This window comes from Myxocyprinus asiaticus, chromosome 3 (genome assembly GCF_019703515.2).
Source record: "Myxocyprinus asiaticus isolate MX2 ecotype Aquarium Trade chromosome 3, UBuf_Myxa_2, whole genome shotgun sequence".
Lineage (NCBI taxonomy): Eukaryota > Metazoa > Chordata > Actinopteri > Cypriniformes > Catostomidae > Myxocyprinus > Myxocyprinus asiaticus.
Genome location: NC_059346.1, coordinates 25,555,011 through 25,571,375, shown reverse-complemented (window position 1 = coordinate 25,571,375; position 16,365 = coordinate 25,555,011). Strand labels below are relative to the sequence as shown.

Below are 16,365 nucleotides of genomic sequence, written 5' to 3'. Positions count from 1 at the left end.
AGTGCCCACTGTATAAGTCTCTGGAGGCAGTGTTATGATCTGGGGTTGCTTCAATTGGTCAGGTCTAGGCTCAGCAATGCTATGCAGCAATAAAATGAAGTCAGCTGACTACCTGAATGTACTGAATGACCAGGTTATCCCATCAATGGATTTTTTCTTCCCTGACTGCACGGGCATATTCCAGGACAACAATGCCAAGATTCATCAGGCTTAAATTGTGAAAGAGTGTTTCAGGGAGCATGAGGAATCATTTTCACACATGAATTGGCCACCACAGAGTCCTGACCTTAACCCCTTTGAAAGTCTTTGGGATGTGCTGGAGAAGACTTTACGGAGTGGTTCAACTCTCCCATCATCAATACAAGATCTCGGCCAAAAATGAATGCAACTCTGGATGGAAATAAATGTTGTGATGTTGCATAAAGTTGTCGAAATAATGCCACGACGAATGCGCACCGTAATCAAAACTGAAGGCGGTCCAATGAAATGTTAGAGCATGCCACTTTTTTTTTTGGCAAGGCAGTGTATGAATATACAGTATGAATACTATATATATGTGAAGTTGCCCCCTTCCCAGTTTCCTAAAATGTTTTTCAGTTTTCAGTTCCATTTCGCTTGCATATCATGTCAAAAGTCTGGCGAGTAAAAACTAAAATTTACTAGCCAATGGTGATTCTTTCTCCAGCATGTCCGTAGAGGGTTGAAAACAGAGAGAGAGTGAGAGAAAGACAGGGAGAGTATGAGCTAAGTGATCTTGAAAGAACCAATCCAGTGAGAAGACTGTATAAGATAAGTGTGAAGAAGAGATAAATAATCATTTACTTCCATGCTACTGAAGGAAAAACAACAACAAACAAAAAACAGCTTAGGCTGCATTGCTGGTCTTCTTAGCCACTTAACCCGGTCTGTTTGCTGGTTTTAGAGAGGGTTTTGGGCACTTTTTAGCAGGGAGACCAGCTTAAACCAGCTAAGACCAGCAAACCATCTTGGGCTGGTTTAAGAAGTTTTTTTTTTTTTTCAGCAGGGAACAAATACACAGTTTGCATTAGTTACATATTGCATTACAACAGCATAAACAGTTTAAAAGTGAAAATTCTCACAGACATGTCTTTGCCCATCCACAGAAGCCAGATTTGCCCCCAACACAGAAAGAGAAAGATCAACCATAGGTAATGCACCATTCAAATAATTTCAACCACAGATCCCTGTAGAATTGTTCCGCATCTTCATAAACAACTTTTCAATTTCAGTTGTGGTCACAGTAATTCCAGATCTTTGCTGTGCACAGGAGTGAAAGCAGAGCGGCTGCCATGACGACTGACTGCTGCACTAGGGAAGGAAAAAAAAAACTCCACACTGGAACATATAAGCAATTGGACCGGGAGACATTACTCACACTCCAGAACTATCATTTTCCTTTGTAAATTATATTTCCATCCCAAAGTTTTAAAAAAAGATATTAAAACACTATTATTATTATTATTTAAGGCAAAGCTCATTTGCACTGGGTGTGCTTACTATTGAAAAGCTTTCAACTGCAAAGGGAAGCAATATTTTGAGGTATGTGACTGAGACGTTTTCTTTGGGATCCTTACAAGGTTTTCAAACATTTCTGCAGCAAAATACTAATTTCTGGATATGGACCATTTAACGGACTGTGATGATGTGTTTTCACCTCATTTTGCAGCGTATGAAAGCAAACGTTTTTATATTTGCTAATTCTTTAAATTTGGTATAAATGTATATCATTTTTTGTTATATTACTCTGTCATTAATTTAAAAAACAAGTCAACACTGCTGATTTAAGGTTTCAAATACAGTTTTTGAGGGAGTATATTTGGCTCCTTCTCCTATTTTTTATTTTTTTTTTCATTGTGGAAACATAAAAGTAGATTGAGGCAAATGGAAATGCAAAATAATTTGCTGTGGTCTCCCTGCTATAGAAGTTTACTCATCTGTAATTGACTTCTGTGTTCCAAACCTGGAAATGTGAAAAGAATCCATTGTGTCACTTATATAATTCTGGATATTGTAATAGATTTGTATTTTATTTTTGCTTTAACAAGATAGATTGTCAAAGACTAGCCTGTTAAAGACGAAAATATAGATAATTTAAGCAGTCTTTGTAGGAGTACTTTTCACATCTGTTAGTTTTAATAGATTCACAAAACACTTTTCACTGAACTAAAAGCATCTGGACAGAGAAACCTGAGCCAAAAGTGTTTTATATACAATATATACAGAATATGTTGGCTTTGTTCTTTGTACTATACTCTTTTAAAATGAGATCATGTCTCCTTTTCTATGGGAGAAACTCATGGGAGTTTAGTTTAGCCATTGTTACCAATTTATTAGTACATTATTAAAATCTTGAATAATTTGGAAATTTAAATCAGACAGCATCATGAAGGATTGCTTTACCATCAACATCATTGATCCATCGTAATAAAATTACAAATGACAAAAGATAAAAATATCAAAGTCACTTGTGATATTTTTATTGGCTTTGATTATGTCTATGTGTACAAAAAGCATGCAAAAAATAGCATCTTTATATGCTTTGGTACATATTTACAGTACATGGTTAGAGTTGCATTCAGTGCTTTCTTGGGCCATGCTCTTTTTTGTCTATGTGTCTATTGGAATTACATGTTAACAAATTACATTCAAAATCAATGCAACAGAATACAGACAACTATAAATTAACTAGCAATATCAGGCACTCTGACACAAATATCTCATAAGTTTAAACAGCAGGTATATGAGGAAGATTTATATACACCTACTAATATACCTTGCAATGAAAGTCTCATAAAATCCCTCAAATGACTTTTGTTAGAAAGGGAAATTTTAAAAGACAGTTCTCTCAAATTCAATTGTAATCATTTACTCACCCTCATTTTGTTGACTTTCCTTCATAGAACACAAAAGGAAAAGGTAATCAAAATTTTGGCCTCAGTCTCCATTCACTTGTATGAAAAAAAAAAAAAAAAAGATTCAATAAAAGTGAATGGTGATGAACATTCTGGCCTCAAATTATTTTGAAAGTCATATGGGTTTTGAAAAATATGAGTAAATGATTACAGAATTTTATGATCCCTAAAATGCTCATTTATCATTTTACCATCATTTAAAAAGTAAAACCATAAAAGCTTTGATAGCAGGAATGTTATTCAGCTACAAAATGCCCAAGTTGAGTTACAAATGGTCACATTTCTCTCTCTTCTTTCAGATTCATGATAAACAAATCTTTGCAAATGTGGATACACACTCTAAAAAAACTATGAGTGATCAAGCCTGCAATCAATTGCACATGAGCTGCAACAAAAACAGGATATAAAGCCTTAGCACTTCAGTTGAATGCATACAGAGAGGTATGACATATAGACTGCTGCATATGTTTAGCTTATATAAAAGTCCTGCAGAAAAATTTAAAGGGGTTTTAGAGATAGAGGTGATTTGTTTTTCTCACATAGATATCAAAAGGAATAGCAAACCAAGAGAGAGGTTTGTAAAACCTAGTAAAAGTTATAGCAAGTTAAGGAACATGCCGTACATAAAGACACAAACAGGTGCATAGCATACATCAAGAACTAACTGACAAGAGGACTGTTAATTTGAGACACATATAGAAATTGAAATATGCATAAATGGATGCATAATTATTTTTACAGTAAATAAACGCATCTTAGAACTCCGGAACACAGAATATGCTACACCACTCTCTCTGTATATTTCCAAAACAGTAATGTCCAGACCCTGAGTACCACATACAGAATCTCAGTGCATTTAAAACAAAAGAGACAAGACTCCATTTAATGCACGAATCAAATACTCCATACCAACGGACCATAAAAAGACCAGTCATTTGGCACTGAAAATTTTGTAACACTTTACAATTAGGTGAATTTATGCATTAGGTTTCATGAACGAACAATGAACAGTTTTTTATTACAGTATTTATTAATCTTGGTTAATGTTCATTTATGAAAATACAATTGTTCATTCATGATAGTTCGTAATGCATTAACTAAAGTTATCAAACTGTATACAAATTAAAATTAAAAAACAAAAATTATATATATATATATATTAGTATCTGTTGAAATGAACTTTAACCAAGAACAATAAGTGCTGAAAAAGGATGTTCATAGTTAAAGGAATATTCCTTTAACTTCAAAACAAGTTAAGCTCAACTGACAGCGTTTGTGGCATAATGCTGATTACAAAAAAAAAAAAATAAATAAAAAAAAAAAAAAAAAAAAAAAAAAAAAAAAAGGACTCTTTTTCTTTCAAAATGGTATGGCAAGTTACAGTGGCACTTACAATGGAAGTCAATGGGGCCAAGTTTTGGAGGGTTTAAGGGCAGAAATTTGAAGCTTATAATTTTATAAAATCACTTAAATTAATTCTTCTGTTAAAACTCATGTATTATTTGAGCTGTAAAGCTGTTTAAATCGTCATTTTAAAGTCATTTTAGAGTTTATTGACATTACATCGTCATGGCAACGAAGTTGTAAAACTGGCTATAACTTCACACAGAAAAGGTTAGTAAGTGATTTTATCACAGTAAAATCATGTTAATATATTTTTTATGTCTTGAAGCTATACTTTTGAAACAGTGAGTATTTTAAAGTTTACGGATTGGACCCCATTCACTTCCATTGTAAGTGCCTCACTGGAACCCAGATTTTTGCTTTTTTAAAAGAAAAGGAGGGGCAAGTAAAAATAAATTTTTGTGGTAAACAGTATTATGCCACAAATGCTGTCAATTGAGCTTAACTTGCATTTAACCCGAAATGTTCCTTTAACTAATTTTAACGAATACAGCCTTGTTATAAAGTTTTACCCACTTTGTTTACAGCATTTTTTAATCTTGGTTAATTTTAATTTATAAATGTAAAATTGTTCATTGTTAGATAATGCATAATGAACTAAGATGTACTAATGTTAATGTCTAACTTTTAATGTAAAAATGTATAATGTAGAAATGAACATGAACCCATTTTACTAAATGCTGTTTGTTAGTTCATGTTAACTAATGTTAATCTATACAACCTTATTGTAAAGTGTTACTGAAAATGGTGTTCCTGTGTTATTCAGTTTAAATAGACAATTGTATGGACAAGAAGCAATCTACAAGGAGTGTGTGCATAAAAGAGAAAGAAAGAGAGAGATGGGAGAAGAGAGAGAGGAGGGAAGAATGTGTAGGAGTCAGGAAAATGGACCACCATCTGCTCAGGATATTAGTGAGAAAATAATGAAAGCAGTTCACTGTAGCTTATCACTGGGCCTTGAAATAATGAGTCCTCTAAATAAGTGAAACGGTTTCCAGTAAGCGCTCACTACTTTCATAATCAGTTTAATGGGAACTGATTGGCAGCTGACCTGATTAAGCATCCAGTTTTGTACTTGTAAAATTCATTAAAACAGAACCAGGCTCGATGAGGCTTTCACAATTATAAAAATCGAATTAAAATAGGAGTGCTTTGTCAGTGCTTATAATAAAATGTCATGCTTGCCAATGTGCAGTTAAAATGGTTGTCCACAATAAGAATCTTTTTGCATTCTGAATTTGCAGTTTAGGATGATGAGATGATTGGCTTGCCTGGCAGAGGATCTGATGTAAACAAGGCGTATTGTTTTGGACAGAGTTAATCTAGGCCGAGAAGGACCATGGTGACATTGAATGGCAGTTCACTTTCGCTCCAGAGCTAAACACCATATTCAGACCCTTCCCTCAATTGGCTTGTCTGTTCTGAGTGAAAGTGATTCCACATCAACATGTTATGGCATGTTTGTGAGTGTGTTTGTGAGCCTTTTAGTGCAGCTGACTGACAAACAGGCCTTTTGGAATGTGCAGACTCTGTAAACAATGACACATTCTGTTCCTGTAGTTAGACAAAGCACTGTTATAATGTGTGTGTGAGAGAGGTGGCCGTGATTTTGCCAAGTACAGTAGGATGTGTTCCTGGGTTCAGTATCTTTTGTTGGTCCTGGAACTACGTTCATATCAAATAAACAGTCCTAACCCTAACCATTACCACTAAAACCAAAGGGAAATAATTGGTTGATTAGAAAATTTTGGAAGCCCCAATCCCCGCACTAAGACTAATCCTAGCCTCGCGTAGCCAAACGTTTTGACTTGACAGCAAAATGTCTGGCCCTCACTGCAACTTACTCCTACTTAGACAAGAAGTGCCATCTGAATGACATGTTAAGCAATCAATCACAGTTCATACTGTTCATGCAATATGTGCTGTTTAAGAACGGGGCAATACCACAATAATAGACCAACAGGAAAAAATGAATTTAAATAATGTTGCATTAGTTTCTGCTACGATTGTACCGGAAACACATGGAAAAATAGCAGTAAATGATTTAGTAAGGAGTCTAAGTACAGTACAGTATAGTACAGTACAGAAAATAAATGCAAACTATTTCACAGACATAACTAATAAAACAAAGAAGAATATAAAATTCTGAGTATCTTTAAAAGATTTGATATCAATAACCTGACTAACTTTTGCAAATCCATAGATTATTTCATCCTCAAACGTTTTTGTTTCCAGGCAGACTGATATAAGAAGCCTACAATATGTGCCCTTATTTGAGGAAGTTGCATCAAACCAGCCAATCAGAGTAGTGTTTACCAGATTGATCAAGTAAATTATTTTCCAGTTTTGTGTGCAATATGCAATCGGTTAAGACTGTCCTAACACTAATTCTAACCCTAAATCTAAGGATGTCCCAATACTATTTTTTTTTTTTTTTAATTTTTTAATTCTAATTAATTTTCAACATAATATTGTATTATTTTGATCAAATTACAGAACCTCACAGCAAAGTCCAAAATACAACATTGGATTTATATTTTGTCAAATAAAGTACTGTATAACAGAGCATCATAGATGTGAGATATTGCTTAAATTTAATACAATCACTATTTATTTATTATTATTAGCAGTAGTAGTAATAGGATTACAGTGAATATAACAACTATACAGTAGTGATATATTTCTGTAGTACTTTTTTCAATTTAAATTGAGCTTTTATTTTGGCGGAGCTTTTATTTATTTTTAATTTTTTTATTTTGAAGTGTTTCTGTTTTGCTATGACGTAGCTTCTCAATCCGGAAAAGCTGGTCACTATGTGACTCAGAGTGATTATTAAACCACAAAAGGCTGATATTTAATTAAATAAATATGTAGGCTGTATGTGCCAGGTGCTACAAAGTGAATTAGCACTCTGCTCGCTGTCATCGTACAAACAGAGCATGCGATGCTCATGATGGTGTATTCCGTGTATGAGTCAAGGAGAACTTTGTGTCTTTATGTCAGCACAACACCGGCTCCACACATTTACAAGCACTCGCATTTTAAGGCGCGCAGCACATGCAAACTACATATTTATCTCATTAAATTACAGCTTTTGCGGTTAAATAATCTCACTAGGACATAATGTGATTTTAATTAGCACGTTGAATGTTTAGGTAATGACATTCGTACTTCAGATGGTATCGGTTTTTGGTTTCAGAGCATTTTTCCAAGCATGAGTACAAGTACATGAGCGCGGTATCGGACCCAATTCTGATACCAGTATCGGCATCGGGACATGCCTACCTAAATCTGACTGCTAGATGCAGTGAAGTGAAAGATGAAGAATGCAGGTGTTTCAGAACACGTTTTTAAAAGTTTATGTATTTTTAACTTGACACAGCGTCTTAAAAAAAACTATACGTGGCACAACAGTCAAAGATGTCAGTCTAAAGCATGTTTACATATAAAAACAATTAAAAACAGTGCAAATGGACACAAAAACGGAGTTTGGTCTGAACGGCCCTTAAGGAAGTTGATCCAGAAATACGTCCTATTTGACAAAAATATGGTCCCCATGTGGGAGATGAAGCGCACTCATAATGTACGTTTCATGAGAAAGCCCTGTTTTCTAGAATTTACAGAATGTGCATTTTTGAGACATTTCTACACTGAGAGGCCTCTTTAAAGTCTTAGTGTCTACTAGTTACTTAAGCCCCTTTGATTCACACTGCAACACTGTGTGTGTGTGGTCATATATTGTGTCTGAATGAAATGAGAAAATATAGTTGGTATAAAAGGAAAAAAAGAAACAAGAGATATGGAAACACCATATTTCACCATAATATGGAAAAGGCCATATTTCAGGCATGTTATGACTAATAGGGTCAAGAACTGCACGTTAATGTATACAAAGAGCAAAAGGCAAGACGCCATAGCTATTATTTTATACACATGTACAAACATTATGATGGCTACACTATATCAATGCCATAGCTGCTTTTAGCTTTATGGGCTGCTGTACCATGTTCACGTCATAATCTTTTATCCATGCTGTAGGCCTATGCTCAAGACAACTTGTGGCGTAGGCTGTCTTTCAAGGTCTGTCTTTCTGGTTCAGTATAGATTGTTTCCAATTGCTTAGCATGGATGAGAGGAAACAATGTGACACAGTTCGAAAGATCCAAACTTTGAGAAGGAGAAAATGATGTAATCCTCCCCAGTTTAGCAAGGTAGGACTGAGGAAAGAGAACATGCTCAGACCTAAAATGCCTCATGAAAAGAGAACTGTTACTATGGTGGACTCAAAAAGAGGGTGAAAGTGATTCTTTTGAAAGACTGAGGAAAGTGAAAAGACTGAAGGATGCAATAGAAGAATCCAGTTTGACGTCAAGGTTAGTCCCTGAAAATAGGCTGTAGCAGTGTGGTTTGAATCTGCTCGTAGTGTTGCAAATGTCTGAATGGATGACTTCATGAGCTGTGAAGATCTGTAGAGACTTTCAGGAGGTGGGTGCTTCATCCTCATGCAAGTCCTCAAGCTCCACTTCTCTACCAGTCTCTCCACTGCTTCCTTTTCTGAGAGACAGAAAAAAGAGAGGAATTATAAATCATTTTCTCTCAAATTAATTGAGAGATGACCATGGTTTCCTCCAGTATTTAGTCACGAAAAGCTAGTCTTTTGACTATCTGCACAAAGTCTAGTCCCCTTTACAGCTTATTCTGGCCAAGAACTGCCCATGTAGACAGAAGAGTGGAACTGATTTGTAAAGTGAACAAAGAGTTTGTTTTGTTATTGCATGCCGTTTAGAGTGGGTATGTCTGAAATTAATAATACAATAGTGATATTTCCATCCAATTTATTAATTTAATTTATGCTCAAAATTAGAATATAGCAAAAACAATCTGCAAATAAATCAGTGTTTCCATCCCATGTATTTAAAGTAGTCACTTCTGGAGAAATTGGCACAAAATAGAAATGAAAATGGAAGTTGAAGCTACTATGGCTCTTTTGTTAAATGTAATGAATTACTTAACATTTAGAGCACACAGTGAAATGTCAGTGAAAGCATCTAAGATAGTTCTGGGAGGTAATAATAGCCAATAATTTTAATGACCAGCTTTGGTTGCGGCATTTCAGAATAACTATAGGATCTTCTAAAATTCTATAGGAATAATTTAGGTGTTTCCATCATAGTTTATGCACATGTCTTCTTATCGAATAAAAATGTATTCACCTCAAATGAGCACATACGTTTTTTATGCGCATTTTAGAGATTTTATTCACATCTTGGTCTTTCCATCCAGCATTTTTTATGTTTTATCCCAAAATGTACATAAAAATATGTGGATGGAAGTGTGGAATCAATTCAGTTCAAACAATGGAAAGGTTATATAGAAAACCCAGATGAAATTAGCAGAAAATGTCTGTATACACTGATGAAAATTTCTGTCTAAAATTAAATAAGTATAGATTTTTTTTATAGGCATACCTCTGAAAACAAAGAATATATACAGCTGCACGTGAAAATGTCCTGTTTACTTGCAGCAAAAAATAAAAAAAATAAAATAAAAAATAAAAAAAAAGTGTCTCAAACAAATCTCTGAATATTTTTCAAAGAATTGATACCACAAGTTCTTTCTTTAAAGGCAGCCTTCAAACCTTCAAACCTTGCAAACACACATTTGTTTTCAGGCGGACTGGTAAAAAAACCTGAGCAGCATGACTTGTGAAAATTGCGTAGCAGTTTGCCATTAAGAATGGAACTGGTGATTTCAGTCAGCTGTTGTCATTTTTGTGCAATATGCATCAGACATTTAGTATTCAGTCGATGGGCCTGCTGTCTGAGACTATTCATTAGTAAAATCTGAAAACTAAAAAGGTTTTTAGAACACACTGACACATTGAAACAATGATGGAGGACACAGAGATGAACATGAGAATGTTCTCTGCACAGATAGCAGACATCATTATAGACACAACAGCACACAGTGGCCTGAGAACCATACGTAATGGGATTCAATAAGATATTGGGAAGATACACATGACAGGTGTTTCGCAGAATTGGACTTTCCTAACAATATTATCCAATACCTTCACTGAAATGGCACACAAGGACAGGATGGGGGATGATTTGACTCACACTTTCACTGATCCATGGGAATGCATGGAGAGGGGCAGGGAATTTGATACAAGGCTTGAGTGACAAATGACAGTGACCACCTATCACAATAAGTTACCTTAATGAGGGCTGGAGTTTAAAAGAAGGACGGAATGGCCACGAGTCCCTGCAGCAGAGAGAGAGAGACAGAGAAAGGGGAGGAAATTGAAGAGAGCATCAGAGCTCGGGGCTTTCAGTGGGAATGTGAGGTAGGTTTCAAATACAACAGCTGGTCATTACAGACTCTTCAGAAAAGATTTCAGTTAAGTCATTGTTGGTAAGAATAGCAATTAAATTAATAGTTAAAGGAATAGTTCACCCCAAAATGAAAATTCTGTCATTATTTACTCACCCTCATGTCATTCTAAACCCAAATGACTCACTTTCTTATGTGGAACACATCAGGTGGACTTTTGAAGAATATAATGGCCAATCTTTTCCATGTAATGAAAGTGAATGAGGATTGGGGCTGTAAAGCTCAAAAAAAACAAAAAAACAAACACCATAAATGTATTATAAAAGTGGTCAATATGACTCATGCACTATATTCCATGCCTTCTGAAGTCTTTTTTTTTTCTCCCCAATTTCGCATGCCCAATTCCCAATGAGAAGTCCTCGTGGTGGCGTAGTGACTCACCTCAAACCGGGTGGCGGAGGACGAATCTCAGTTGCCTCCATGCCTGAGACAGTGAATCCGCGCATCTTATCACATAAATGGGTTATTGAGCGTGTTACTGCGGAGACGTAGCACGTGTGGAGGCTCACGCTATTCTCCGCGGCATCCACGCATAAGTCACCATGCGCCCACTGAGAGCAAGAACCAAATTATAGTGACCATGAGGAGGTTAACCCAACATGACTCTACCCACCCTAGCAACCGGGCCAATTGGTTGCTTCTTAGGAAGCCTGACTGGAGTCACTCAGCACACCCTGGATTTGAACCTACAACTCCAGGTGTGTTAGTCAGCGTCTTTACTTGCTGAGCTACCCAGGCCCCCTCCTTCTGAAGTCTTAAACTGCGACCGGATAGAGTCAGTGAGTTGAACTCAAGATTCCAATCGGTCCAATTCATGATCAAATTATTCAGACCTGCTTGCTAACTGGATCAGATGAGTCATTGAAAAGATTCTACTCAAAAGAACAATTCGTTCACAAATTGGGCATGACTTCTCTTGTGAACTATCATAAACACAGCAAAGAGTGCTAAGGCAGATATGAGGATTTTCAACAACTTGACAACAATTTCAGTCTGTTTTTCACACAAAGCTGTCATATGGCTTAAGAAGACTAGGTTACTTCATATGGGACACTTCTATGAGGGTTTTGTTTATTGACACCCCCACCCCTCAATTACTTTCATTATATGGAAAAGAGTGGCTAAGCTATTCTTCAAAAATGCCCTTTTTTTTGTTCCTCGGAAGAAAGCCAGTCGTACGAGTTTGGAATGACATGACATTAGCCGTGTTTCAACTCTCAGGCCAAATGAGGACATGGTAGTGCATGCCAGAGCTAGTTGTGTTCCCACTGCCACTTCACAGGGCTTCATCTTGCCTCCTCGGGGCTTCCTCGGGGCCAATGGCCTTTGGCCTGCTGATTACTCTTGGGTCAAAGAAGGTCAACTGGGGACTGAGGTGGGGTCAATGCAAAGTTTAGCTTTGAGTTTAGAGTTAGGCCGGAGGGTCAGCACCAAGATAATCATTTCCCAATTTTTCATATCTAGCTATAAGCTTACCTAAAAAGATCAACAGAGAATGTAGAAGCGTCAGTACTGGTCAGTTGACTAAATCATGACTCAACTCAATATTTGGGCTGATGAAAATGTGCAACGTCAGATCAATGGCATCTGCCGAAACGAAGAAGTGATTAAGTATATTGTTTATATAATATTATTGTCACTGAACTTGCCAAGTTGTGTATCCAGTGCACAAAAGTACAGGAAAACTTAAGAGAGTTGTGGATACAGTGAAAAATATGGGTTAATTTGAGGGCTAGCCAATCTACAGAGTCTGATAGCTCAGCTTGAGTTTCCCTCTTGCTTGTGAAATGGGTGGGGTGTGTGAGATTGGCACCAGGGCGGGTTTTAGGGCAACGCTGCGGGGCTATTGGCCTGATGGTGGGAATGCATATCTATTTTGGTCTCGCGACTCGAGGTCCGAGGCTATTGGCCCCAGGTGACCAGTTGATAGCCTTGGCTCGCACTGGCCCGATAGTGGAAAAGTGGCTATTGTGTAAATAAATGACATAATTTGTATGTGAACTGTTTCTTTAATTGTCTACATTATACACAGGGTTCCCATGGTCATGGAAAACCTAGAAATATCAGGGAATTTTAAAATTGTGATTTCCAGGCCTGGAAAAGTCATGGAAATTAGTAAAATCTTCAAAGTAATGGAAAAATCATGGATTTTTTACAAATATATTTCTATTTATTATGCTCTGTCCTAAAATATTTAATCGGGGTGTTATGTTGCACTGGATTAAAAACACACAGTGAAGAGTTTAAAATATAGATTATCATGTTATTTAGAATACCTGACCAATTGTGGTGCTTTCACACAAGCACTTTTGGTGCGCACATGGGGTTCAAATGACGTCAAAGTTCGGTTCGTTTGGATAATGTGAACGTTGTTTTCCGAACTTGGGTGCGCACCCAGGAACTGCAACCTCATCCGTTTGTGAAGGTGGTCTGGGGTATGGTTCGTGTGAACTCCAGTATGGTTCGCTGCTGATATAAATGCAATCTTACTAAATCGCGAAGTGAACCACCAGTGATGACGTATAATTTGCATCTTTGCAAGCTCCCGATCGCAATTATTATGGTATAATGCATTTCTCATACCTGCTTATGTCCAAATAAATCCCCTTCAGAGAGCAGCTCACATTTTTCAGAGAGCAGCTCACATTTTTCAGAGAGCAGCTCACATTTTTCACATCTCTTGCAATGTATCCGCAGGCTCGCGGCAGATGAATGCTAATATTCATCACATTAATGCACATACAATTTATCCGTAGGAGACAAACACAAGTGTTGTTCTGTGTATGTAAAGTTTTGGTGGTAAATCCAAAGAGATGAATACTTTAATAGAGTTCTTGATTTGCCTAGTTATAATAGTAAACTGTGATAGGCTGAGGATTAGTTATGTTGTAGAAATGACGTAACGTGATGACGTGATAAGCAACAGAGAGAGAGCGTGTTGAGTGTGTGTGCGTGGCACTGCTGCCTAACAGCTGTTAAGAGTTTGACAAAGGTTCAGTAAAGCTTCAAAGAATAAACAAGACTGGACACTGGATTCTTTCACACATCATACAGTGGTTTATTACATGGTGTCAGAAGTGCCGATCGTCGGATGGCGAAGTTTAACCCACCAGAAAGCTTTTGCTTCGAGAGACCAGCGGAATGGACTGACTGGAAAAAGCGGTTTACACTGTACAGAACGGCGACAAAGTTGGATAAAGAGGATGGCAGTGTACAAGTAAGAACCCTTATCTACGCTTTAGGGGGTGAAGCGGAGAATATCTTCAGCTCATTCACCTTCAATGCGGAAGGAGATGATAAGAAGTTCTAAGTGGTCCTCAATAAGTTTGATGCGTATTTCATACCAAAGCGCAATGTGACCCACAAAAGGGCATGCTTCTATCAGCGTGTACAACGTCCAGGGGAGAGAATGGAATCTTTCATCCGCGCCCTTTATGAACTGTCAGAGCACTGCAATTTCGGGTCTGCTCGTGAGGAACACATTAGAGACCGAATCATGGTAGGAATCCAGGACAAAGAATTGTCACACAAACTGCAGCTCATTCCAAGTCTCACACTCGAAATGACGGTGCAGGAAACCCGCCAGTCGGAGGAGGTGAAAGCACAAGTTAGCGCACATGGAGAGGCTGCATGCAGTATTCAAGAGGTAGCACACAAAAGACACACACATCGGAAGCAACACGCCCCAGGGCCGAAGTTCAAACAATGTTCCAGGGACAACGAACAAGAGAAAGTATGCGGCAGATGTGGAAAAGAAATGCACAGAAAATCAGACTGCCCAGCGTTGAAGTTCTCATGCAACAGATGCAGGGCACTGGGAAAAGATGTGCAAAAGCAAAGTGGTAAGTGAAATAAGAGATAGTGAATTATCACTTTCTGGGCTCAGTCGACAGCACAACCTCATATAATGAATGGACAGTGCAACTAGAAATCAGTAGTACACCGGTTAGCTTTAAAATAGACACCGGTGCCGATGTGTGCATTATGACTGAAAAAGCATTTAGAATGCTCAAGCCTGAGAAAAGATTGCTCAAGGCTAAGACTGTACTGAATAGCCCAGGTGGCCGTCTGAACTGTATCGGCCAGTTTACAGCACACATAAGAGTACAAAAACAACTGGTACTCATTTAAAGTGTTTGTTATCAGAGGGGAGACCACCATCAACCTACTTAGTCAGTCGGTAGCTGAGCTGATGGGGCTGGTGAAAAGAATTCAGGAGGTGCACAGTGCTGTAATGGAAGTGGGCTTACTAAAAACATAGCCAAGATCTCGTTACAAGATAATGCACAGCCCTACACAGTATATGCTGCACGCAGGATCCCAATTCCCCTCATGAAACCAGTTAAGGAGGAACTGGACAGGATGAAAGCCGAGGGCATCATAGAGAAAGTGACAGAGCCCACAGAATGGTGTGCGCCGATAGTGTCAGCTCCCAATAAGTCGGGACAGGTGCGGATATGTGTCGACCTCAGGAAATTGAATAAAGCTGTCAAGAGAGAAAGGTTTGTCTTACCCACTGCAGAGGAGACCACAGCAAAGCTGAATGGAGCCACAGTGTTTTCCACACTGGATGCAGCTGCAGGGTTCTGGCAAATACTGCTGGATAATGACAGCCAGAGACTGACAACATTTATTACTCCTTTTGCTAGGTACTGTTTCAAACGCCTACCCTTTGGAATTTCCAGCGCCCCTGAAATTTTCCAAAGGAAAATGATGGAAACTCTGGAAGGCCTGGAATGGGCCGATGTTTACATGGATGACATTATCATCCATGGAGGAAACGTGGCGGAGCACGACCAGCGACAGTTAGTGATGGAACGACTGCATTCGGCAGGGCCGAGGTTGAACACAGAAAAGTGCAGGTTGAGGCAAGAAAAGCTACACTTCCTGGGCCATGAAATTAGTGCAGACGGGGTGCGAAGTATCAGCTATTAACAAACTGCCTCCACCAGACAACGCACAGGGGTTAAAAAGACATCTCAGGATGGTCAATTACCTGGGAAGGTATATCCCCAACTTAGCAGAGGTGGGACGGCCACTCTATGATCTGCTGAAAGCCAAATCAACATGGACATGGGGTCCAGCGCAACAAGCAGCTTTTCAAGAGATAAAAAGACTTCTCATGTCCTCACCCACATTAGCATTTTATGATGCAAGAAAACCAACCATGGTGTCGGCAGATGCAAGCAGCTATGGAATTGGTGGTGTACTGATGCTGCTGCACAACAAGAGTAGAGACCGGTGGCCTATTGCTCCAGACGACTGAGTGATGCTGAAATCAGGTATGCTCAAATAGAGAAAGAGTGCCTGGCCAGTGTATGATCGTGTGAGAGATTCGAAAAGTACATGCATGGTCTGCATCGTAGACATGTTGTAGACATCATCAGGTCTAGTACTGCTGAAGACGAAAGCCTGCAAAAGGTAATTACGTACATCCAGTCAGGTTGGCTTGAGCACATTTTTTTCCCCATGAGAAATGAACTGTCAATTCAAGATGGAATTGTCACCAGGGGCAACAGAATGGTCATACTTAAAATTTTGAGGGCTGAGATCATAGATTGCATACACGATGGACATCAGGGTCTGAGCAAATGCAGAGAAAGAGCAAACACCTCAGTATGGTGGCCCGGCATAT

The 16,365-nt window shown here is 38.1% G+C and overlaps 2 protein-coding genes across 7 annotated transcripts in view; one reads left to right on the top strand and one right to left on the bottom strand.

Annotated features, from left to right (window-relative positions):
• Window positions 1-6,766, top strand: part of LOC127422269 (P2X purinoceptor 1-like) — a 50,849-nt gene extending 44,083 nt beyond the window's left edge. For 4 of the 5 annotated variants that reach the window (XM_051665706.1, XM_051665687.1, XM_051665697.1 and 1 more), the window contains 2 exons: window positions 1,125-1,169; window positions 1,251-6,766. In XM_051665706.1, coding sequence (XP_051521666.1) covers window positions 1,125-1,169 — 45 coding nt within the window. In that variant the 3' untranslated portion in view covers window positions 1,251-6,766. The remainder of the gene's footprint in view (window positions 1-1,124; window positions 1,170-1,250) is intronic. The other variant, XM_051665679.1, reaches the window with a different exon arrangement.
• Window positions 2,477-16,365, bottom strand: part of LOC127422083 (calcium/calmodulin-dependent protein kinase kinase 1-like) — a 192,671-nt gene continuing 178,782 nt past the window's right edge. The window contains exons 16-17 of one of the 2 annotated variants that reach the window (XM_051665469.1): window positions 10,554-10,601; window positions 2,477-8,891 (exon numbers count right to left, since the gene is read on the bottom strand). In XM_051665469.1, the coding sequence (XP_051521429.1) occupies window positions 8,816-8,891; window positions 10,554-10,601 (124 nt within the window). In that variant the 3' untranslated portion in view covers window positions 2,477-8,815. The remainder of the gene's footprint in view (window positions 8,892-10,553; window positions 10,602-16,365) is intronic. The other variant, XM_051665473.1, reaches the window with a different exon arrangement.